A 26,825-nucleotide genomic window follows, 5' to 3' on the forward strand; every position below is an offset into this window, starting at 1 on the left:
GACAGAGAACACAAATGCAGAGACATTTTTCTAATCCAAGTTTTCTGACTGTGTTAGCTGGATCCTGTATGATAGTTTCAGATCATTATGTTCATTAAGTAGAATGAATAATTTTTTAAAAAAATTTGGGGCAGTAGGTGTTCAACCAAACTATCAAGTTGTCTGTCTATTTCAGCAATATGCTCTGGTATTAAATAATTGAAGAGTCAAAGTCTCAGTAGTTAAAAAAAATGTACTTGCCAGTTTGAAAGTCACAGACAGTTTACTGTTCTATAATCAGATAAAGAGAGAAAAGAAGAACCCTTAGGTCGCAGGAATAAGAAGAGTCTTCCACAGTCTGGCATCTGCAAGGAAATGAGAAAAAAGTTTTTACTTCCTTTCAATGACAGAAGTACCAACTACATCTGACAACAGTCCACACAACTGTAACCCCTCAAACTCTCTCAGATGGGCTCTTCCAGAGGTTCACTGTTGGTAATGACAAGTACCTGCTGATCCTTTCCTTTTTAGTACCTCTGCGTACATGGAAACATGCCGTTCAATTACATTCTTCAAGTCATTAGCACACATTTCTTGTGTCAACAGTTTCACAAGTGGGAATTGACTCTAGGCAACTGACTACTTTGAACAATTCTGAACAAATTCTAATTAACTTACATTGGTATTGTCCTTTTAAACACTCTACTACTCATTAATTCAATGGTATTGACATGTGTGTGTATGGAAACTTAAAAATTATATTCATTCAGGGCTGGAGAGAAGGCTCAGCAGTTAAGGGCATGTATTGCTCTTGTTCAGGACCCAGGTTCGATTTCCAACACTCACAAGATGGTTCACAACCATCTGTAACTTCAATTCTTGGGAATCTGATATCCTCTTCTGACCTTCATGGGCACCAAGCCTGCATGTGGTAGACATATATAGACACAGGCAAAGCATTCACAAAATAAAAATGAGTAAATCTAAAAATTTAAAAATGACTTTTTTATTTTGTGTATGTGTACTTGCACAGTGGTTAGAGGACAATTTTTGGGAAACGGTTCTTTCCTTCTACCACATGGGTTTAGGAATAGAGCTCAATTCCTTGGGCTGGGAAGCGAGTACCTTTGCCTGCTGGTCTCTCTCCACCTCTCCTTTTCTGAGAAGGGCTTCATGTGAACTAGGCTGTCCTTAAACTAAATAGCCAAGGCTGATCTCAACACTCTGGATTCTCTTGCCTTCATGTCCTCAGTGCTGGGATTATAGGTTTGTGTTATTATGGTCAGCTTTTCATACTTGGTCCTTAAGGGAAATCCATGTCTTCTACTTCGTTTGTTTCCTTCCACCAAAATCTTAAAAATTTTTCAATAGGTTTCATAAATAATGCTTCTTTTTTTATTAGGAGGATTAAGACAAAGCTGTATGTGTTTGTGCATACCTGTAATCCCAGCACCTATGGAGGTTGAATGAGGCAGGAGAACCTTGAGTTTGAGGTCAGCTTTGGCCTAAATAATCTAGATGCTGTCTTAAATAAAAAAGGAAGTTATGCAGAAAAAGAAATTCACAGTGTAAGAGTGTGTATTAGCATTATAAAGGTGAAGTAAAGAAGCCAAGTACTAGCAGGTACCACACGCCTCTAATTCTAGTACCCAGGAGACAGAGAAAGGTGGATCTCCATGAGTTGGAGGCCAGTCTGGTCTAGTTCCAGGACAGCTAGGATTACATAATAAAGAGACCTTGTCTTAAAGTGGGAGGGGTGAGTGGAAGGGAATATCTTGGCTTAATTTTAGGAGAAGCTTCTTCTAGCTTTTCATTATAGAACTACCTTTCTTATTTACTGATATCATGTACTGTATGATAATCAGATATCTTGTGCAACATATTAAAAGAGCCATTCAAAGTTCGCCAAACGGTTTGTTCAATGTATTCTTTCTGATAAGCCTAAGTATTGCTCTTTCTCTTCTGGGGCTCAAACCCATTTTTTTGGTTTCCAGATACATTTAACAATTTAAAGTCAGAACCTATCAAGCTGGGCAGTGGTGGCACACATCTTTAATCCTAACACTCAGGTGGCAGAGACAGGCAGATTTTTGAGACAGAGGTTAGCCTGGTCTACAAAGCAAATTCCAGGACAGCCAGGGTTAAACAGAGAAAGCCTGTTTTGGGGGTTGGAGATGTAGAACCTACCAAAAGTGGCCAATTCCTAGAAGATTTGATAAATATTATTGCTAATAACTAAAGAGTATTTTCCATTATTATTATTATTTTGGTTTTTTGAGACAGAGTTTCTGGTGTAGGAGGTCCATCTGTTTGTGTGTTGCTTTCATTGGTTAATTAATAGAGAAACAGCTTGGCCTAATAGGACAGCACTTAGGTAGGTGGAGAAGACAGAACTGAATGCTGGGAAGAAGGGCAGAGAGAGAGCTGCCATGGAGCTGCCATGTCAGACATGCTGAATCTTTCCCGGAAAACCACCTCATGGTATTATGCATATTATTAGAAATGTGTTAAATCAAGATGTGGGAGTTAGTCAATAAGAGGCTAGAGATAATGGGCCGGGCAGTAATTTAATTAATACAATTTCTGTGTGATTATTTTGGGTATAAGCTAGCCAGGCAGGACAGAACAAAGGGCCCACTCTCCCTGTAACAAGTTTCTCTGTCTAGCTTTGGAGCCTGTCCTGGAACTTGCTCTGTAGACCAGGCTGGCTTTGAATTCACAGAGATCCGCCTGCCTCTGCTTCCCAAGTACTGGGATTAAAGGTGTGCGCCACCACCGCCCAGCTTATTATTATTATCATCATTTTTTTTTAACACTTTAAAAAAAACTTTTTCTTTTTTGAGACAGGATCTCACTATGTAGCTCTGGCTTTCCTGGAATTTACAATGTAGACCAGGCTGTCCTTGAACCCACAGAGACCTGCCTGCCTCTGCCCCCCAAGTGCTGGGATTAAAGGTGTGTACCACCATACCTGGAGTTTATTAATTATTATTATTATTATTGATTTTTTGAGACAGGGTCTCTATGTAGCCTTGCCTGTCCTGGATCAGGCAGATCCTCTTGCCACTAACTCTCAGAGTGCTGTGTGATGCCTGGCTGGGTGTTCTATTTAGTTTTTCTAGTTTCTTATCAGAGGAAAATATTAGGTCTGGTACAGAATGAGCCCTTCCAGAGATTCATCTGCTTCAGTTTAGATGTGGCTGGACAGCAACAGAGCAATCCTTCATTCATTTGATCAATATGCACTGAAGGACTGCTATCTGCCAGCAGCTGAGACAGTCCTGTCACAGCCTTCCTGAAGTCCTTCTCCCATCAGCAGAAGGGCTGGACAACCACAGGCAAGGCAGCTAAACTCAGCTCTACCACCAGCACACAGAAGGGCCTCCAGGAAAGCTTTCAAACGGGAAAAATAAGGAATTTTGGTCTTATAAGATAAGAGATCTTATAAGGTCTTAAAAATAAGAGATTTTTGTGAAGTTCTGCACTTAAACTACTATACAATATCAGACAATATTAACAGTTCAAGACTCTTAAGAGGCCCAAAACTTTTAAATACTCATTAAAAAAGTATGATTTCTTTTAAAAATGAGAATTAAACAGTACTGCATAGAGAAGCAGCTGCAGAGCAGTGAAGCATGGTGGTTTGATTTATCTCGGTCTACTAAAGAGGCGGGATAGATCTAGAATACAACTCTGATATGAAAACAAGCAGTACTAACAGCAGGGAAAAGAACTTAGCATGGTGGGAGAATTTTAAGTGGTAAATGCCTAATCATTAGCCTGTAAAGCCATTATATTAGAGGCTATATATGTAAAACACACACACACACACACACAAAGCTTTAATTTAGCATCATAATCTGAGAGAAAATTGGACTCAAATTGTTTTATATCCAGTTAAGTCTCGCTACCATCTGAAGAGATGGTAGAATAAACAAATACTTACTTGAAAAAGATGTTCAGTTACTGTGCATTTCCATCTACAAGAATAAACATTTCAGAATAAATATGCCATGTCAACTGGAATCCACTCCATCCTCAGTGCTTACTAAACACAAATTACTTTTTTTTGTTCTCCAGATATGGTTTTGTGCAGTTCTGGCTATCCTAGAACTTGCTCTATAGACCAGGCTGGCCTTGAACTCTCAGATATACCTGCCTCTACAACCCAAGTGCTGGGATTAAAGACTTGGCATAAACACAAATTACTTGTTTTTAGAATATATGGGGGTAGGAATGCTAAAGCAGAATTCAAAATTAGTGATTGGATTCCATTGAGAATCCTAGGAAAAGAAAAGTCTTGTCAGGTGGTGGTGACACGCCTGCCTCTGCTTCCAGAGCAGGGATTAAAGGCATGCACCACCACACCCAGCTTTAATTTCTTGTTTATAGTCAGGGATACTATTGTGAACTCAGTGAAGTCCTTTGGACACAATTTTTTTTTACTGATATTTACTGAGCTCTACATTTTTCTCTGCTCCCTTTCCTGTCTCTCCTCTCCTCTCTTCAATCCTCACACAAGGTCCCCATGCTCCCAATTCACTCAAGAGATCTTGTCTTTTTATACTTTCTACTTCCTATTTAGATTATATCTATGTACATTTCCCTTAGTGTCCATATTGTTGTTTAAGTTCTCTGGGGATTGTAGGCTGGCTTTCTTTGCTTGATGTTTAAAAACCACCTGTGAGTGAGTACATGTGATAATTGTCTTTCTGTGTCTGGGTTACCTCACTCAAAATAATGTTTTCTAGCTTCATTGATTTTCCTGCAAAATTCAAGCTGTTGTTATTTTTTTCAGTTGTGGAGTACTCCACTGTGTAAATGTACCATTTTTCTGATCCATTCTTCAATCGAGGGGCATTTAGGTTGTTTCCAGGTTCTGGCTATGACGAACAAAGCTGCTGTGAACATAGGTGAGCACATGTGCTTGTGGCACGATTGAGCATCCTTTGGATATATACCCAAAAGTGGTATTACTGGGTCTTGAGGAAGGTTGTTTCCTAATTTTCTGAGAAACCGCCACACTGACATCCAAAAAGGGGTTGTACCAGCTTGCAATACCACCATCAATGCAGAAGTGTTCCCTTTCCCCCACGACCTCTCCAGCATAAGTTGTCATCAGTGTTTTTGATCTTGGCCATTCTTACAGGTGTTAGATGGAATCTCAGAGTTGTTTTGATTTGCATTTCTCTGATGACTAAGGATGTTGAACATTTCCTTAAGTGTCTTTCAGCCATTTTAGATTCCTCTGTTGAGAGTTCTCTGTTTAGGTCTGTACTCCATTTTTCTTATTGGATTATGTGATCTTCTGGTGTCCAATTTCTTGAGTTCTTTGTATATTTTGGAGATCAGACCTCTGTCTGGTGTGGGGTTAGTGAAGATCTTTTCCCATTCTGTAGGCTGTCATTTTTGTCTTGTTGACCGTGTCCTTTGCTTTACAGAAGCTTTTCAGTTTCAGGAGGTCCCAATTATTAATTGTTTCTCTCAGTGTCTGTGCTGCTGGGGTTATATTTAGGAAATGGTTCCCTGTGCCAATGTATTCAAGTGTACTTCCCACTTTCTCTTCTAAAGGTTCAGTGTGGCTGGCTTTATGTTGAGGTCTTTGATCCATCTGGACTTGAGTTTTGTGCATGGTGATAGATATGGGTCTATTTTCATTCTTCTACATGTTGATATTCAGTTATGCCAGCACTACTTGTTAAATATGCTTTCTTTTTTCCACTTGATATTTTTTGCTTCTTTATCAAAGATCAGGTGTTTGAAGATGTGTGGACTGATATCCGGGTCTTCTATTCAGTTCCATTGGTCCTCCTGTCTGTTCTTATGCCAATACCAGGCTGTTTTCAGTACTGTAGCTCTGCAGTAGAGTTTGAATTCAGGGGTTGTGATGCATCCAGAAGTTCTTTTATTGCCCAGGATTGTTTTGGCTATCCTGGGTTTTTTGCTTTTCCAAATGAAGTTCGAGGTCTGTGAAGAATTTTTCTGGGATTTTGATGGGCATTGCGTTGAATCTGTAGATTGCTTTCGGTAAGATTGCCATTTTTACTATATTAATTCTGCCTGCCCAAGAGCATGGGAGGTCTTTCCACTTTCTGGTGTCTTCTTCAATTTCTTTCTTCAAAAATTTAACATTCTCGTCATACAAGTCTTCCACAAGTTTGGTTAGAGTTACTCCAAGATATTTTATGCTATTTGTGGCTATTATGAAGGATGCTGATTCTCTGATTTCTTCCCCAGCCCTTTTATCATCTGTATACAGGAGGGCTACTGATTTTTTTGAGTTAATCTTGTATCCTGCTACATTGCTGAAAGTGTTTATGAGTTGTAGAAGTTCCTTGGTAGAATTTTTGGGATCACTTACGTAAACTATCATATCATTAGCAAACGGTGAGAGTTTGACTTCTTCTTTTTCAGTTTGTATCCCCTTGATCTCCCTTTGGTGTCTTATTGCTCTAGCTAGGACCTCAAGAACTATATCGAATAGGTATGGAAAGAGTGAACAACCTTGCCTTGTTCCTGATTTCAGTGGAATCACTGGGTGTTTCTCTCCATTTAGTTTGATGTTGGCTGTTGGCTAGCTGCATATTGCCTTAATTATGATTAGGTATGTTCCTTGAATCCCTGCTCTCTCCAAAACCTTTATCATGAAAAGTTGTTGTATTTTGTCAAAAGCTTTTTCGGCATCTAATGAGATGATCATGTGGTTTTTATTTTGCAGCTTGTTTATATGGTGGATTACCTTGACAGATTTCGTATATTCAACCATCCATGCATATGTGGGATAAAGCTGACTTGGTCATGGTGGGTGATGGTTCTGATGTGTTCTTGGATTGGATATGCTAGTATTTTATTTTGCATCAATATTCATGAGTGAGATTGGTCTGTAATTCTCTTTTTCTTAGTAATGTCTTTCTGTGGTTTGGGTATCAGGGTAATTGTAGCCTCATAAAAAAGAGTTTGGCAATGTTCCCTCTGTTTCTATTGTGTGGAATGATTTGAGGAGTATTAGTATTAGTTCTTTGAAAGTCTTGTAGAATTCTGAGCTGAAACCATCATGTCCTGGGCTTTTTTTGGTTGGGAGACTTTTGATGACTGTTTCTATTTCTTCAGCAGTTATAGATCTGTTTAATTTGCTTATCTGGTCTTGATTTAATTTTGGTAAGTGATATTTATTCAGAAAGTTGTCCATTTCCTTCAAGTTTTCCAATTTTGTGGAGTACAGGTTTTCAAAATATGATCTCATGATCCTCTGTGTTTCCTCCATGTCTGTTGTTATGTCCTCCTTTTCATATTTGATTTTGTTAATTTGGATATTCTCTCTCTCTGCCTTTTGGTTAGTTTGGATAAAGATTTTCTGTTTTATTGATCTCAGCTCTCAATTTGATTATTTTTTGCCATCTAGTTCTCTTAGGTGATTTTGTTAATTAACTAGTGTGGGATTTTTCCAGCTTCTTTATGTAGCATTTAGTGTCATGAAGTTGCCTCTTAACACTGCTTTCATTGTGGACACAAAATTTACAGAGTCACACTTACTTTCAGCATTGGCTGAACATACCTAAGAAACCAAATCAATTATGTCTGTCACAATGAATAGTAAGAATACTTTGACCTTTACTTCACTTACTATTTTTCCATGGCAGAACATAGGGCAGAGACTTGGGAACTCGCATGCCTGAAGCCAGGTTACTCTTATGTTCCATAACTATATTGTTTGCAGGACTAAAAAAAGAAAGGAATAATGATGTCATCATATCAATATTTTTCAGACACACACACAAGACAATCAAAATGTGTGCACATGCGTGTGTTTTTGTTTGCTTTTTCTGAGACAGGGTTCCTCTGTGTAGCTTTGGTAACTGTCCTGGATGTTGCTGTACAGACTAGGATGACCTTGAACTCACAGAGATCTGCCTGCCTTTTCCTCCTGAGTACTGGGATTAAAGGTGTGTGCCCAACTTAAAAATGTGTTTTTATGTGGGGGAAAACATGTAAGCATAGTTCTTTCAAAACATTCTTACACTTTGGATGATTACCATTTCTCTGGGATGTTTCTTATTCCATATGTGCATTAAGATGAAGTTAACTGTTTAGTGGGGCACACCCTTAATCCCAGTACTCGGGAGGCAGAAGCAGGCAGATCTCTGAGTTAGAGGTCAGCCTGGTTTACAGACTGAGTTCCAGGACAGCCAGGACTACATAAAGAATACCTATCTTGAAAAGCAAAACAAAACAATAACAAAAGATGGAGTTAACTGTTTACATCTTATAAAAATTGAGATAAACACCTATAACACCTACTGGTTAGTACCCCTGCGAACAAGATAGCTGTGTCTAGTCATGGTTGGAACTTTCTAAAGACCAGGCTTCTATCAAATTCACAGTGATTTGTTGGCCTTTGCCTCCTGAGTATGAGTGCTAGGATGAAAGCTGTTCCCCAACATGCTTGGTTGCAACAGACCTCTTCATAAATTTTATGTGTATGGGTGTTTTCTACATATATGCCCATGCACCACTTGTGTGCCTAGTGCCTACAGAGGGCAGTAGAGGCTGTTGGATTCCCCTGGAGCTGGAGTTACAGAGAGCTGGGAGCCAGTATGTTGGTTATGGGAATTGAACCTCCTCTGTTGATGGAGGCTACTGGTTCATTCCCAGCTTCCCAGATTCAAATTAACCACACAGAAACTGTATTAATTAAGTCACTGTTTGGCCTATTGCTCTAGCTTCTTAGCTCTTACATCTTAAATTAATCCACTTCTATTAATCTGTATATCGCCATGTGGCTGTGGCTTACCAGTAAGGTTCTGGCAGGCTGTGTCAGAGGCGTCTGTCTCCTGCAGGCAGCTGCATGGCTTCTCTCTGCTCCACCTACTCTCTCTAGCTCTTTCAGCCTGGCTTTACTTTGTTAAGTCATTGGCCAAAAGCAGCTTCTTTATTAACCAATGGCAATAAAACATATTTACTGCATACATTAACTGCCATATCAATCCTCTGGAAAAGTAGTCAGCTCTCTTAACTACTGAGCCAACTCTCTAGCTCCTATAATAAATCTCTTAAGAAATGAAGTAAGTTACAGTTGCCACCAATAAAACTAGTCTAACTTTTTGTTATTGACTCAAAAAAGTATACATTTATTAACTGATCTCAGTAATAAAGAAATAAAAAAAATGAAGTGCTTTCTGAGGGCTGGAGAGATGGCTCAGCAGTTAACAGTATGCACTGCTCTTCCAGAGGACCTGAGTTTGATTCCAAGCATCCACATCAGGCAGCCAGGGGCTCTGACACCTCTGGCCTCTATGGGCACCTAAACTCATATACCACATATACATAATTAAAAACAATAAAAATAAAATAAAAAGTTAAGCATTTAGGGGAAAATAGAGTATAGAATTTATTCCTTTATTTTCTGAGCCATCTCTCCAGCCCCAAGATATGCCTTCTTTCTTAATCATTAGATACTTTGGATTTCCCAATCTCAAACAACTTTCAGGATTTCAAAAAATAGTTATGGACTAAGCAGAGATGGCTCAGTGGTTAAGAGCACTGACCGTTTGTTCTTCCAGAGGTCCTGAGTTCAATTCCCTGTATACAAACAGTGGTTCACAACCACCTATAATTCAATTTGATCCCCTCCTCTGGCATGCTGGAATATATGTATATGACAGAAGAGTTTATGTATACAACAGAGTACTCATATACATAAAATACATAAATAAATAAATCCTTAAAATATTTACATGTGTATGCGCATGTGTGTGGGTGCCTAGAAGAGGGTGTGGATTCCATGGAGCTGAGTTATAAGTAGTTGTACATTTGGCTAATGTGGGTGGGGGAACTACATTCTTTAAATGTAGTTTAAAGAGCAACAAGTCTTCTTAACCCCTAAAATCATCCCTTCAGTCTTTTAAAAAAACTCTTGGAAAAAATTCTATTTGTGTTGCTGTATGTAAATGCTTATGCACACCACAGCAAGCATGCAGATGTCGGGGGACAACTGTGTAAGTCTGTTTCCTTCTCTTACTATGTGGGTCTTGAAGATCAAATTCAGGTGTCAGTCATAGCCACAGATGCTTGTAGTCATTGAGCCACTCACTAGCCACAGGATTTGCTCCCTAACCCAGGCATCGGTTATCTAGGGTTAAAATAGTCTAAGTAGTTTATATAACTGGAGAACGTTTTTCAGTCTTAAAACAATGGAAGTCCAGTAAAAATATCAACAAAGAAGTCCCAAACAATTAAAATACAAAAACATCAGGCACTATTGTTTTTCTTATTAGACTATAGAGTAGTAGTAGTATTATGTTTCGAGCATAAAGTCCATGATTTTATGGATCAAAGAATAAGTACGGCTGAACAGTTAAGAGTACCTGCTGTTCTTGCAGGCACAGTAGCTTGTTTTCAGCGCCCATGTTGGGTGGATCACAACCAACCCTCTCTCCAGCTCCAGGGTAGTATCTGACCACCTCTTCTGGCCTTCAGAACACACACACACACACACACACACACACACACACACACACACACACACACACCCCTACCCCTGAAAACCTCTTCTGGTCTCACAAACCCTCTCTCTCAAAACAACAAGAAAAGAAAAACCCTCACCAAGCAATACTTGTACTAGGTTATCACCAAGAATTCTTATCAAGGAAAGATGGTGGCTTGCATTATTATTACTACTACTATTATTATTAGTTTTTTGAGATAGGCTGTCTCTGTGTAGCTCTGGCTGTCCTGGAACTCACTCTGTAGACCAGGTTGGTCTAGAGCTCAGAGATCTGCCTGCTTTTGCTTCCTGAGTGCTGAAAATAAAGGTATGTGCCACCCTTATTATTTTTTTGGATTTGGGATGGTAGTGATGAAAGTAAGACCATTTAATTTACCTGTTGTTGCTACAGAAGTTGGCTGTGCCCCAGACAAATGGAGTGCTAGTCTGTTCCCACAAATCTGCCAAAGTAAACAAAACAGTTTGTGATACTACTAGGAAAAACACCAGTCCATGTTAGTTGGATTTGTCAGATGGGAAATGATAGAGTGAAATTTTGAGGGGTGAAAGTGAAAATTGACTGAGTGCCCTGTCCAAGTAATAAAGAAGCAGGAATTTAACAACTGAACGATAAAAACATAAAAGCCATACATAATAGTAATTGTGCCTAGGAACAATTACACACAGATGGTACAACAATATTTATGGGGAAACAGATGTAAAGAAATGCTTCTTCTACTCAAGGGTATAGGTTGTTCTATGTGTCTGCAAAGTGATACAAAATGTGCTCATTTTGGGGCCCAATAAAAATAATAAGGTGTTACAAACAACACGGTATGCTCATAAAAAAGAAAATCTTCCTTCTGTCTTAAGCAAATGATCTGAGATTAAAATATGTGGAGGAAAAAATGTAGAGGCATCTCACCTTTATCCCAGTCTTCATCACAAGGAGGGCACTGCCATGTGCTCTCAGCCATAGTCTCTTGTCCAAGGTTCCTGGTTTGATTGACTGCAAGACAATAGAGATTTGACACATAATGGGCGGGTGGGAGGACCAGCTAGGTTATCCTGTTTAAGGGATTTAAGGCCTTTAAAGGCTGCAGGGTACCTTGTTTGTTTCTAAATACAGATAGAATGAAAGCTGACAGGAATAAGAAGCAGAAACAAAGACTGTCACCATAATTATTGCAGTATCAGGATTGTTTATTTATTGAGGCAAGGTCTCAAACTCAAAGATGACCTTGATCTTCAGGTCCTCCTGCTTCTACTTCTTAAATTCAGGTATTAAAGGTCAGTGCCACCATGCCTATGATTTTTCTGGCACAGGAGCTTGAACCCAGTTTTATCCATGTGAGGCAAGTGGCTTGACCCATTGAGTTTTATCTCCAGTCTCAAGAACTTTATTTTTAGATGATTTATTATAATAGAAGAGAAAACAGTCTGACATATATAAGAATCTAACAACCCACTACTACAATGACATAACCATGTCAAAGGCAGAAAACTGTTCCTCTGAAATGGTGAAAGCCAGAAAGCAAGCTGATGATGTAGACTAATAACCAACTGACAGCTAACCCACCATATTGGAACGTTTTGGCTAGTCAGGCTTACCCACATCCTGCTCAATACAGCTCTTGTCATCACAGCTGGAGATGTGATGGCTGATTTCAGCCCGGGGAACCTGGTGCCGAGCATTGAAGGGACAAGTAGCCAATTTGTTTGCGACATCAGGATGATTCTGTGGAATCAAAATTAAGGGATCTATCAATTTTTTGGATCTCATAAAATCCATGGAAACTAGCTCAGCCTTCTTCTATAAATGGCTCCATGAAATCCCTCAGCAAGTTGCTGTGGTGGGTACACTCAGCCATGGTGGGCAACTCATCACAGAAGCCTAAGAGGTAATTATTTATCATCCACACAGACCACACAGCTACTATCTCAGTAGCATCAAAATGCAAGCCTTTTGGCTATGACTGTAGGGATTACCACACACACACACACACACACTGGGATTTTAGTGGCTTAAAAAGAGCAAAGCAGTCAGTGTGAGCAGTCAGACAGCACAGTCTGCAAGGCTGGAGCTTTCTGGGTGTTTCTGAAAGCTGACATTCAGAATCAACACTAACAAACAGTCTGCACTGCAGTAACACCCTTGCTATTGCAATGTGATCGTGCTAAGAAACAGAGAGCTGCAGAGACAGCTAATCATTTTTCAGACCAACGCAGGTACTTAAAGTATTGATGACTGAAATGAGGCCCTGAACAATTTAACCTTCGTTTGTTTGTTTTTGAAGACGGGGTTTCTCTGTGCAACCCGTCTGTCCTGGAACTCTGTAGACCAGGCTGGCCTTGAACTCAGAGATTCATCTGCCTCTGCCTCTCAAGTGCTGGGATAAAAGGCATTGTGTCACCATTGCCTGGTGAATTTAACCTTTATTTCATCTATTTCACTTAGGAAAATCCCAAGTGATAGGCACTTTGTGGGTTAGTAGCTTGTTTTAAACCCCCCAAAAGGATTTGTTGTCACTTAAATGTCATGGTAAAGGTACTAGCCATTAAAAAATTAAGAAAAAGGGCCTGGAGAGACAGCTCAGGGTTTAAGAGTGCTGCTATCCTTCCAGAGGACCTGTATACAAAATAGAGGCCTGACAACTGCTTGTAACTTCAGCTCCAGGTAATCTAACACTTTTTTCTGATCTCTGTGAGTACTCTCTCTCACACACATACACAATTTTTTTTTTAAAGAGGGGGGCAATGAGATGGCTCAGTGGGTAAAGGAGCCTGCCACCAAGTCTGACAACCTGAGTTTGATGTCCAGGACCCATATGGTAGAAGGAGAGGGCTGATTTTCACAGGCTGTTTTCTTTCACAAGCACACTGTGACACATACATATTTGCAAACATACACATGCTAAAATGTATTGTTATTGTTTAAAAGAGAAAGAACATAAAGTTGGGTGGGTAGGGAGGTAGGGAGGATCTGAGAGGAAATGAGGGAAGGCAAATGCAATCAAAATATATTGTATTAAAAAAACTTGTCCATAGAAAGTTTTAAAGATGTGTCATAAATAAAACTCTAAATGTAAAACTAGTAAGAAGCAGGCTGGAAAAAATGCAGGCCAGAAATTTGCATGGGTCTGGAGAGATGGCTCAGTGGTTAAGATTGCTTTTTGAGCAATCCTGAGGACCTTAGTTTGGATTCCAGCACTGCTGGTGGCCAAGTCAGAGGCACAGTAGGTGGCCACTGAAGTTCAAGATGTCAGCCCACCAGGAGGCAACTCCCTGATGGGTGAATCTCAGATAGACAAGACTCCCGCCTCCCAAATGTCTTTTGATTCTGCTGTCCTTTGCATGTTTGCCGCTGCTATCTTTCTCTGATACCTGCATGGTGTGAATGGGTGTGGGGAAACCCCCACTGTCTGTAACATAGTGAGTTTGGTAGTATGTTTGGAAACATCCTGTCCTACTGGGCATTTTTACCTGTGGATTATTATGAAGATGATTCCTTCCTAAACTGTACTGTCTAATTGATAATAATAATGCTAGTTTAAATAGAGTTTTGATGATAAAAAGATAAAACAAGAAAGTATCACATAGCTAGAATACATGAATTTCTATTGAGCCACATAGACTGTGGCTTAGGTTAATGATTAAGAAAAACAATTGAGTCACAGTAGCTAGTTTAAATTCTTTTAACCTTAAGCTGGGAGATGTGTTCACCGGTTTCAGAGTGCACCATAGCTGAAACAAAGCTCTGAAAATAACAAGGCTAGACTAGATGTTTTGATAAATAGCCTTGAGATGAAAAACCCAAGAAGACAATCCACAGTTTTAGAAAGGAACAGAGTTGAATGAGGAACTCTTTAAGGTTGGAGAACAAGAACAAAGCAGCCCAATTATCATTAGCTGACATGCCTTTCTTGCTAGGATTGGTTGATGACCAAAGGTGATGATTAATTCCTCATACCCATTTCTGTCCTCAATCTCCTGATATGATGATGATTGGATATGTACTCTAAAGATTTAAAGTAGAGCTGACTGTTTTTCATGTATAAAAGTTTAGGTTTGTGATTCCTTTAAGATTCCTCACAAGATTACCTTTTAAGATAAGTAATAAAGTAATTGGCCCTTCTTTATAACTGCAAAACACAGCCTGCCAGCAAAAGACCTGTCTAAGAAGAATATCTTGCTTGCCGCATGGTTAATCTGTAACAAGTTGTTTGGGTATGAATGCACGTGGGTTCTTGGGATAACTTGTTTTTCACCTGTAATATGTAAAATGTTTAATCATGTAAGAGATATGGACAACATGCTCTTTTTTACTAGTATTCACTGTAGTCATTCACTTGAAAAATAGAATGTAACCACAATGTAATTTTTATATGGAAGGCTTTGCTGGGATATATAAGCTGTAAGAGGTAAAGATAAAATAGGTTAGAAGGAAAACATCAAGAATCAGAGAGGTAGAAGGAAAATATCAAGAATGAGAAAATTAGAAGAAGAACATCAAGAGAGTTAGAAGAAGAGAAACACCTAGAGAGACAGAAGGGACATTTATGGATAGAGATAAGAGAATACAGAACACAGTATGAAGAATATAGAATAAAGAAGGAAACCATCAAGAGACTGTGTGTCTTTTCCCCTAACCTTAGTAGCAGTGACTCCATGGATTCCCTTTGAATCCTGTACTGTGGGGGGGGGGGGGGGGGGGAGGCTAGCCCCTAGGCAGCAAAACAGCATTCAGTAATAAGCTGGGTATGGTCTTGCATGCCTGTAAAGCAGTCAGTGCTGGTAGGCAGCAAAGATAACAGGCAACTTGATGGAGCTTTATTGCCTGCCAACCTAGTTGACAAAAGAAGTAATAAGCTTCAGGTACAGGGAAAGACTCTGTCTCAAAGGAATAAGGCAGAGTGATAGATGGGCGCACCTTTATCCTCTTCCAGCTTCCTCTTGTGCACACAATATGTAATATACACATACCAGACTTACACAAAGAAAACTAGCCAGGTACAGTGGCACAGACCTTCAGTCCCAGCACTTGGGAGGTGGAGGTAGAGAGATCTGAGGGCAAAGGTCATTCTTAGTGAGTGGAGACCAGCCTTGGTTACAAAAAGCCCTATTTCAAAAAACTAAAGTATCTTCCCTTCCCTAACAACTCCAACCAAACAACAACAAAAACAAAAAAAGCAGTTTGTGGCTCAGGCCTATAATACCAACTACAGAGTCTAAGGTAAGATGATGGGAAGTTCAGCTGGCCTGGGCTGTGAGTTCAAGGTCACCTTGGGCAATTTAGTGAGTCTGAGCACTTACTCCTCTGGTGTCCCCAGTACTGCCTTCCCTTTCCCCCATAAAAAAATGCAAAGAAAAAAAAAACACATGAGACACAGTCTCCATTACTCACAAAAGACATGTTAGACATTGAAAGTCTTTGGAGACAGCCTTTGCTTACAGCCCTGAATGGACTTGAATTTGTGGCAATCCTCCTGCCTTAGCCTTGCAAATGGTAGGATTATAGACATGAACCACTATACCTACTTAAGGGAAACAACTTAAAATTTTTTACTTTAAATGTGTATGAGGTATTGGATTCTCCTGGAGCAGTTGTGAAGTTGGGCGCTGTGGAAGAGCACTCCAGGGCTCCTAACAGCTGCTCATCTCTCCAGCCTCCACCTCTTCTTTTATTTCTGTTTGTTTGTTTGAATCTCTCTGTGTAATGTATTTACTCTACAGACCAGGTTGGCCTTTAACTCGAAGTATCTCTGCCTACCTCTACCTCCTGAGTGCTGGCATTAAAGGCAAAATCTACCATTGCTAGCTAAATTTTTTTTAAATTCATTTATTAGCTACATATTGTTCTGGGCACCAGATCTCATTACAGATGGGTGTGAACCATCATGTGGTTGCTGGGAATTGAACTCAGGACCTCTGGAACAGCAGTCAGTTCTCCTAACCTCTGAGCCATCTCTCCAGCCCCTAAATTTTTTTTTTAAACTATTTTTTTCAAAGACTTATTTATTTATTGTGTATACAACATTCTGCCTCCATGTATACCTGCCCACCAGAAGAGGGCACCAGATCGCATTATAGATGGATATGAATCACCATGTGGTTGCTGGGAATTGAACTCAGGACCTCTGAAAGAGCAGCCAGTGCTCTTAACCACTGAGCCATCTCTCCAGCCCCACCTAAATTTTTTTAAAAAAAATATTACACATATGAATGTTTTGCCAGCATGTATGTATATATGCATCATGCATCATATGTGTGCCTGAACAGAAGACTGGGTCAGATCCCCTGAACTGGGTTATATGGTTGTGAGTCACCATGTAGTGCTGGGAATCAAACCCAGGTCTTCTGTAAAAACATGTGCTCTTAATTGCTGAGTTATCTCTTTATCCTCCACTTAGGTTTTTTGTTTGTTTGTTTGTTTTTGTTTCTTTTTCAGACACAGTCTTTTTGGGGGGAGATTTGAGACAGATTTTTCTCTGTGCAGCCCTGGCTGTCCTGGAACTCTCTCTGTAGATCAGGTTGGTCTCGAACTCAGAAATCCTACTGCCTCTGCCTTCCAAGTGCTGGGATTAAAGGCATGCACCACCACTGCTCCTTGAGACTGCCCCCCACTACCTAAGACAGGGTTTTTCTGTGTAGCTCTGGCTGTCCTGGAACTCACTCTGTAGATCAGGTTGGCCTTGAACTCACAGAGATCTACCTGCCTTTGCCGCCCTAAATGCTGGCATTAAAGGCGTGCACCACCCACAGCCTGGTGAGACTTGGTTTTATCAAGTATCCTAGGAGGTCACTACTTAATTTACCTGTTGTTGACCTCATGACAATCCTCCTGCCTCAACTTCCTGGTTACAACTGACTGGATTACAGGTGTGTGCCACTATGTCTGGTTGGTTTGCTTCTCTGTTTTGAGACAGTCTCATGTAGCCCAGGCTAACAAGCCTAACTTGCTATATAGTTGAGGGTAATGTTGAACTTTTGATTTTCCTGCTTCTACTTCTTTAGTGCTGGGATTATAGGCTCGAAAAATCAAACATGAAATGGGACAAGTGACTGCTGGGAGCAACAACAGCAGCGGCTTCCAGAAGCTATAGTAAGAAGTTCCTCTGGGAAAGAGCACCTGTGTCCCAGCTAGCATGCACTGCCATTCTCTGTATGAGATACCTCACTGCTGCAGTGACCACTGGAAACTTAGCTCCCACCTGCACCTTGAGGAGTGGTCACCGAGGTTCTGCTCTGCCTGCACCTGAGGGGACATTCAACCGAGCCAAAGTCCCTTAATACATCAACTGGAGGAAGAGATGGTAAGGGTACATTCAACAACATTAAAGAGCAAGGCAACCCCACCAGAAACTAGGATCTACAAAAGTAAGGTCTGAACATCCCACGGCAGATGAAGCAGAAGAAAATGACCTTAAAAATAATTTTATGAGGATGACTGAGGCCCTTAAAGAAGTGGAAGACAAACAAAAATTGGAAGAAATTAACAAATGCCTTAAAGAAAACCAAGAAAAAACAATCAAACAGTTGAAGGAAACAGTTCAAGACTTGAAAACTGAAATAGAGGCAATAAAGAAAACGCAAAATGAGGGAATTCGCAATTAAAAAATTTAAGTGATCAGGAACCACAAATACAAGCATAAATAACAAAATATAAGAGATGGAAGAGAGAATCTCAGACATTGAAGATATGATAGAAGAAATAGATTCATTGGTTAAAGGAAATGTTAAATTCAACAAATTCTTTTCTTATTTATATTTATTGAACTCTACATATTTCTCTGCTCTCCTCCCTGCCTCTCCCCTCCCCGCTTTAACCCTCCCTCAAGGTCCCCATGCTCCCAATTTACTCAGGAGATCTTGTCTTTTTATACTTTCTACCTCCCATGTAGATTATATCTATGTAAGTCTCTCTTAGTATCCACATTGTTGTCTAAGTTCTCTGGGATTGTGGCTTGTAGGCTGGCTTTCTCTGCTTGATGTTTAAAAACCACCTGTGAGTGAGTATATGTGATAATTGTCTTTCTGTGTCTGGGTTACCTCACTCAAAATAATGTTTTCTAGCTTCATTGATTTTCCTGCAAAATTCAAGCTGTTATTTTTTTCTGCTGTGGAGTACTCCACTGTGTAAATGTACCACATTTTTCTGATCCATTCTTCGATCGAGGGGCATTTAGGTTGTTTCCAGGTTCTGGCTATGACGAACAAAGCTGCTATGAACATAAGTGAGCACATGTGCTTGTGGCACGATTGAGCATCCTTTGGATATATACCCAAAAGTGGTATTACTGGGTTTTGAGGAAGGTTGTTTCCTAATTTTCTGAGAAATCGCCACACTGACATCTAAAGGGGTTGTACCAGCTTGCATTCCCACCAGCAAAGCAGAAGTGTTCCCTTCTCCCCACGACCTCTCCAGCATAAGTTGTCATCAGTGTTTTTGATCTTGGCCATTCTTATAGGTGTAAGATGGAATCTTAGAGTTGTTTTGATTTGCATTTCTCTGATGACTAAGGATGTTGAACATTTCCTTAAGTGTCTTTCAGCCATTTTAGATTCCTCTGTTGAGAGTTCTCTGTTTAGGTCTGTACTCCATTTTTTTTTTATTGGATTATGTGATCTTCTGGTGTCCAATTTCTTCAGTTCTTTGTATATTTTGGAGATTAGACCTCTGTCTGATGTGGGATTAGTGAAGATCTTTTCCTATTCTGTAGGCTGTCGTTTTTGTCTTGTTGACCGTGTCCTTTGCTTTACAGAAGCTTTTCAGTTTCAGGAGGTCCCAATTATTAACTGTTTCTCTCAGTGTCTGTGCTGCTGGGGTTATATTTAGGAAATGGTTCCCTGTGCCAATGTATTCAAGTGTACTTCCCACTTTCTCTTCTTAAGGTTCAGTGTGGCTGGCTTTATGTTGAGGTCTTTGATCCATCTGGACTTGAGTTTTGTGCATGGTGATAGATATGGGTCTATTTTCATTCTTCTACATGTTGATATTCAGTTATGCCAGCACTACTTGTTAAATATGCTTTCTTTTTTCCACTTGATATTTTTTGCTTCTTTATCAAAGATCAGGTGTTTGAAGATGTGTGGACTGATATCCGGGTCTTCTATTCAGTTCCATTGGTCCTCCTGTCTGTTCTTATGCCAATACCAGGCTGTTTTCAGTACTGTAGCTCTGTAGTAGAGTTTGAATTCAGGGGTTGTGATGCATCCAGAAGTTCTTTTATTGCCCAGGATTGTTTTGGCTAATCCTTGTTTTTTTGCTTTTCCAAACGAAGTTGAGTACCGTTCTTTTGAGGTCTTTGAAGAATTTTGGTGGGTATTATGTTGAATCTCTAACAAATTCTTAACACAAAATATCCAGGAAATTTGGACACTGTGAAAAGACCAAACTAAGAATAGTAGGAATAGAAGAAGGAGAAGTACAACTCAAAGGTACAGAAAATATATTCAACAAAATCATAGAAGAAAACTTTCTTAACCTAAAGAAAGACATGCCTATTAAAGTACAAGCAGATTACAGAACACCAAACAGACTGGACCAAAAAAATGTCCCTTTGTCACATAATAAAAATGCTAGATGTACAGAATAAATAAAGAATATTAAGAGCTACAATGCAAAAAGTCAAAGTAACATATAAAGGTAAAACCATCAGAATTACATCTGACTTCTCAGTGGAATCTCTGAAAGCCAGAGGTCCTGGACAGGCATTATGCAGACACTAAGAGACCACGGATGCTAGCTCAGACTATTCTATCCAACAAAGCTTTCTGTCACAATAGACACAGAAAACAAGATATTTCAGGACAAAATCAGATTTAAATAATACCTATCCAAAAATCAGCCTTACAGAAAGTATTAGATGGACAATCCAAGGAAGTGAGCTACATCCACAAAAACAAAGGCAATAGATTATCTCACAGCAGAAAATCTCAAAGAAGGGAAATGTGTTGGGCCAAAATTATCTCAGGGCTTATACCTCGAGGCCCGTAGGACAGAGAAAAGCCTGGCTTGAGTTTGAAGAATAGTCTCAAAGCAACCGAGTGGGGATGAGACAGCAAAATCTAGGTAGACACCCCTCTAGCCAGAGGGAGAGCTTGGCTGTCTCTCATTGGCTGGAGGTACCCCCACATCACATGATGTCACTTAACCTATATAAGCTGACAGTCACAGTAATAAACTGAGTTCCTGCTTTGACTTGACTCCCTATCGCATCTGATTGCCCTGCATTGTGGGACTGTTCTGTGTCATGGGGCTGTAGAATGGGCGGATAGTGCACTCACCGTTCCCTAGGGGATAAGGCTAAGGAGGCCTGGCAGAAACACACATAAAATGCCACCACTACCAAAACCAAAAATAACAGAAAATAGCAACCTCTGGTCATTAATACCCCTTAATATCAATGGATTCAATTTGCCTATAAAAAAGACACAGGTTGGATACAAAAACAGAATCCATCCTTCTACTGCACACAAGAAACACACCTCAGCCTCAAAGACAGACATTACCTCAGAGTAAAGAGTTGGGAAAAGATTTTCTAATCAAATGGACCTAAGAAACAAATTGGTTTAGCTATCCCAATATCTAACAAAATAGACTTCAAACTAAAATCAATCAAAAGAGACAAAGACAAACATCTCATATTAGTCACAGGAAAAATCCATCAAGACAAAGTCTCAATTCTGAACATTTGTGCTCCAAATACAAGGTATCCACCTTTGTAAAAGAAACATTACTTAAGCTTCTTAAATCATATATCAAACCCCACACACTAATAGTGGGAAACTTCAATGCCCTACTCTCATTGCTGGGCAGGTCTGCCAGACAGAAACTTAACAGAGAAAGAAAGGAACAGATGTCATGAATCAAATGTACTTAACAGACACCTATAGAACATTCCACCCAAAGACAAAAGAATATACTTTTTTCTCAGCACCTCATGGAACCTTCTCAAAAATTGACCACATACTCAGCAACAAAACAAACCTCAACAGATACAAAAAAATTGGAATAACCCCATGTATCTTATCGGATCACCACGGCTTAAAGTTAGAGTTCAACAACAACACTAATTTTAGAAAGCCTACAAACATGTGGAAATTAAACAAGGTTTAACTGAAGGCTCACTTGGTCAGGGAAGAAATAAATAAATTAAAGACTTCCTAAAGTTCAATGAAAATGACTGCACAACATACTCAAACTTATGGGACACAATGAAAGCAGTGCTAAGAGAAAAGTTCATAGCACTAAATGCCTGCATAAAGAAGCTGGAGAAGGCTGTGAGGTAGTGGTGTAGGTGTGCATCTTTAATCCCACCACTCAGGAGGCAGAGGCAGGTGGTTGAAGTCAGCCTGATCGACAGAACTAGTTAGTTCCAAGACAGCTAGAGCTGTTACACAGAGAAACCCTGCCTCAAAAAAAACAAAAAACAAACAACAACAACAACAACAAAAAAGCAGGAGAAATCCCACACTAGGGAATTAATAGAACACCTGAAAGCTCTAGAACAAAAAGAAGTAAACTCATCCAGAAGGAGTAGATGGTGGGATATAATTAAATTGAAGGCTGAAATCAATAAAATAGAAACAAAGAAAACAATACCAAGAGTCAATGAGACAAAGATTTGGTTCTTTGAGAAAAATCAACAAGACAGATTTATCCAAACTAACAAAAAGCAGAGAGAGAATATCCAAATAAACCAAATCAGAAATGAAAAGAAGGACATAACAGATTCTGAGGAAATCCAGAGAATCATCAGGTCATACTTCAAAAACTGTACTCCACAAAATTAGAAAGTTTAAAGGAAATGGACAATTTTCTGGGTAAGTACCACATACCACAATAAAATCAAGACCAGGTGAACAATTTAAATAGACCTATAACCAACCCATAAGGAAACAGAACAGTCATCAAAAGCCTCCCAACCAAAAAAGCTCAGGGTCAGATGATTTCAGCACAGAATTCTACCAGGACTTCAAAGAAGAGCTATTACTGATGCTCCTCACAGTGTCTCACACAATATAAACAGAAGGACATCGCCCAACTCTTTGTGCAAAGCAACACTGGCAATCCAAATCCAAGAGCACATCAGGAAATTATCCACCATGACCAAGTCGGCTTCATCCCAGAGATTCAGGGATGGTTCAACATATGAAAATCTATCAATGTACTCCATCATATAAATAAACTGGAAGAAAAAAACCCCACAGAATCATCTCATTAGATGCTGAAAAGCCTTTGACAAAAATCCAACACTCCTACATGATAAAGGTCTTGGAGAGATCAAAGATACAAGGAACATACCTAAACATAATAAAGGCAATATACAGCAAGCCAACAATCAACATCAAAATAAATGGAGAGAAACACAAAGTGATTCAACTAAAAATCAGGAACAAGACAGGGCTGTCCACTCTCTCCACATCTACTCAATACAGTACTTGAAGTTCTAGCCAGAGCAATAAGACAACCAAAGGAGATCAAGGGGATATAAATTGGAAAGGAAGAAGTCAAACTTTCACCATTTGCAGATGGCATGATAGTTTACGTAAGTGATCTGAAGAATTCTACCAGGGAACTCTACAGCTGATAAACACCTTCAGTAATGTGTTTGGACACAAGATTAACTAAAAACAAAACAAAACAAAACAATAATAACAAAATCAGTAGCCTTTCTTTACACAGATGATAAATGGGCTAAAAAAGAAATCAGAGAAATATCACAATAGCCACAAACAAAACAAAATATCTTGGGGTAACTCTAACCAAACAAGTGAAAGACCCATATGACTTAAGTCTTTGAAGAATAAAACTGAAGAGGCTATTAGATAATGGAAAGATCTTCCATGCTGTTGGATAGGTAGGATTAACATAGTAAAAAGGTAATCTTACCAAAAGCAATCTACAGATTCAATGCAGTACCCATCAAAATCACAGCACTATTCTTCACAGACCTCAAAAGAACAATACTAAATTTTATATGGAAAAACAAAAACCGAGAATAGTCAAAACAACCCTGTGCAATAAAGGAACATCTGAAGGCATCTCCATCCCTGTCTTCAAACTCCATTATAGAGCTATAGTAATGAAAATAGCTTGGTATTGGCACAAAAACAGATAGGTGGAGCAATGGAATCAAACTGAAGACCCTGACATTAACTCACACACCTATGAACACCCTATTTTTTTTTTTTTAAAAACAGTATTCTTGCCTTGAAGTTGAGTACCGTTCTTTTGAGGTCTTTGAAGAATTTTGCTGGGATTTTGATGGGCATTGCATTGAATCTGTAGATTGCTTTCAGTAGAATTGCCATATTTACTATGTTAATTCTGCCTACCCAAGAGCATGGGAGGTCTTTCCACTTTCTGGTGTCTTCTTCAATTTCTTTCTTCAAAAATTTAAAGTTCTTGTCATACAAGTCTTCCACTTGTTTGGTTACAGTTACTTTGAGATATTTTATGTTATTTGTGGCTATTGTGAAAGGTGTTGATTCTCTGATTTCTTACCCAGCCCTTTTATCATCTGTGTACAGGCGGGCTACTGATTTTTTTGGAACTCACTTAAGGACTTTATACAAGTTAGACAAGCTAGATTCTACAAATTAAACTACACTCCAAGCCCTAAATACTTTTTAAAAAATATTAAATATGAATTATATATAGTTTAAATACTACTAAACTTTTTGTATCTGTATCTGACATTGGTATTCTCTAAAAAAAAAATTAGGAGCTGACGAGATGGCTGAGGTTAAGAGCACTACTGCTCTTGCAGAAGACCTGGATTCAGTCCCAGAACCCACATGGTGGCTTATGACTGTATATAAATTCAGTTCTAAGGGACTTGATGCCTTCTTACAAAATGTTCTTGGGTACCATTGTAGTACACACGTAGTACACATATGTATACGTAGGCAAACACTTATATACAGAAATATAAATTGTTTTTTGTCTTTTGAAGATAGGGTTTCTGTGTGTTGCTTTGGAGTCTGTCCTGGAACTAGCTCTTGTAGACCAGGCTGGACTCAAACTCACAGATCCACCTGCCTCTACCTCCCGAATGCTAGGATTAAAAGCCTGTACCACCACAGTCCGGCAAAATATAAATCTTAATTTTTAAATTTTACTTTGAAAACTACTGAAGTACATTTTTTCCTAAGATTTTATTTATTCACTTATTTTATGTATATGTGTGCTCTGTCTTCAGGCACACCAGAAGAAGGAATCGGATCCCATTACAGATGGTTATGAGCCAACATGTGGTTGCTGGGAATTGAACTCAGGACCTCTGGAAGTCAGGTGCTCTTAACCACTGAGTCAACTCTCCAGCCTCCAAGATTGTACTTTGTTAATTATGTGTGTGTGTGCTTTGTGTGTGTGTATGTGCACATGCGTGCATGCGACTGTGGAGGAAGAGGGCACTGGATTTCCTAGATTTGCAATTACAGAAAAATTGTGAGCTGACTGTTATGGGTGGTAGAATTTGTGACCTCTGGAAGAGTAGCAAGTGCTTTTAACCACTGAGCCATCTCTCCAACTCTGATATCAGTATTCTAACAACCCTGTACAAGTACATTCATTCTTTGATTCATTCATCTGTCTGTCTGTCTGTTTCTTTCTATCTATCTATCTATCTATCTATCTATCTATCTATCTATCTATCTATCTACCTATCTACCTACCTACCTACCTACCTATTGATCAATTGGTTTTTTAAGACAAGTTTCTCTGTGTAACATCTCTGACTGTCCCAGAACTCACTTTGTAGATCAGACTGGCTTCTAACTCACAGAGATCCATCTGCCTCTGCCTCCTGAGTGCTGGGATTAAAGGCGTGTACCACACCACCCAGCTAGTAGTTTTTAATTAAAAGAGGACTAGAGTACATTGCATTAGCTAAGTCTATAAAGAAGTAAGCAGAGAGAAAACACTAATTAAAAAAAGATTTGCAAGCTGGTGAGAGGCTTACTGGTTAACAAAGCTTACTGCTCTTTCACAGGAGCTAACTACAGTTCCCAGCACCCACATGGTAGCTCAGACTGTTAATTCCAGTTCCAAGGGACCTGATGCCTCCTGGCTTTTGTGGGTACCCGTGTGCACATTGTGCATATAGACTTATATAGGCAGACAGACATATACATAAATTAAAACAATTTTAAAAAATTAAAAAAGATGAAACTGAGTTACTTTTAGGAAGAATATTTTGAGTTAAGAATTCTAAACAAGAAGTCAGAGAGAACTGTAACAGAGATATTGGAGAGGAGGCCTGATGGTTAAACACTTGTTTCCAGAGGCCTACGCTTGTGCCTAGTACCCACACAGTAGTTCAGAACTATTGCTTTAACTCTGCTTGTGTTTAGTACCCACACAGTAGTTCAGAACTAGCGTTTTAACTCCAGTTCCAGTGGATCCAATGCCCTCTTCAGACCTCTACAGGCACGAGGCACACACATGGTGCACAAATATACATTCAACTAAAACACCCATGCATATAAATCTAAAAATATTTTTAAAAGAAATAGGGTACTTAGCACTTATCAGAATAAAGAACACATCAAATTTATAAAGTAAGAGGGATTTCTCATTACTAGTAAAAAAAAAAATAGTGATTCTTTTGTTTTCCAAAGGGTAAGATTCTAGATGTTTATAAACAATGCTTTGTCTATAGTTAGGAGAAAAGAAAAAAAAGATAAAAAAATTTATATACTTCAAAGAATAAGACATCTGTAGCTATTGGAACTTAACAAGGTAGAATCTGGCATTCATTACAATATTTATGTTAAGTGATTTGTTGCTTACAAAGTGTGGCTCTTCAGAACTCAAGTCAGCATGAGAAGGCATATTAGGAAAACAATATCCTACCTTTCTGCACTTGATAAGATGATAAGGAAACCTGCAGGCCCTGATCTGGTGATTTTTATCATATGGGCACTGTAATAACTTTTCAGGGTCCAGGGAGTCGACTGGAAGAGAGAAAAAAATAAAGTAAGTATAAAGTATAATCCTGTTAAACTATAGCAGCCTTTCAGGAACATAGTGTTTTCAGAGAACCTTTAGTGAAAGAATGAGGCAGTCTAAGGAAAAGTCAGATTAAAATAAAGTGTGACTGGTCCAATAGTGGTAGGATCCACCTTTCATCCCTGCACTTAGGAGGCAGTAGGCAGATCTCTGAGTTCCAGCCATCTACATAGTAAGTTCTAGGATAGCCAGGATTATACAGAGAAACCCTGTGTCATAAACCAAACCACACAAACACACACATACAAACCGCAAATAGAACCCCCCCAAAGCTAAAATCAAACCAACTAAAAAAACAAAACAAAAATAAAATGTACCTAAATAATAAAATATAATTATGAAAAA

The 26,825-nt window shown here is 39.2% G+C and overlaps 1 protein-coding gene across 5 annotated transcripts in view; it reads right to left on the reverse strand.

Moving 5' to 3' along the window:
* Nucleotides 1-214: 214 nt before the first annotated feature.
* Gtsf1 (gametocyte specific factor 1) overlaps nt 215-26,825 on the reverse strand; it is a 33,773-nt gene continuing 7,162 nt past the window's right edge. For all 5 annotated transcript variants that reach the window (XM_048449560.3, XM_048449559.1, XM_048449561.2 and 2 more), the window contains exons 3-9: nt 26,325-26,425; nt 12,074-12,200; nt 11,388-11,471; nt 10,860-10,923; nt 7,604-7,698; nt 3,926-3,959; nt 215-344 (exon numbers count right to left, since the gene is read on the reverse strand). In XM_048449560.3, the coding sequence (XP_048305517.1) occupies nt 3,943-3,959; nt 7,604-7,698; nt 10,860-10,923; nt 11,388-11,471; nt 12,074-12,200; nt 26,325-26,425 (488 nt within the window). In that variant the 3' untranslated portion in view covers nt 215-344; nt 3,926-3,942. The remainder of the gene's footprint in view (nt 345-3,925; nt 3,960-7,603; nt 7,699-10,859; nt 10,924-11,387; nt 11,472-12,073; nt 12,201-26,324; nt 26,426-26,825) is intronic.

Source organism: Myodes glareolus, chromosome 19 (assembly GCF_982192425.1).
Source record: "Myodes glareolus chromosome 19, mMyoGla1.1, whole genome shotgun sequence".
NCBI lineage: Eukaryota > Metazoa > Chordata > Mammalia > Rodentia > Cricetidae > Myodes > Myodes glareolus.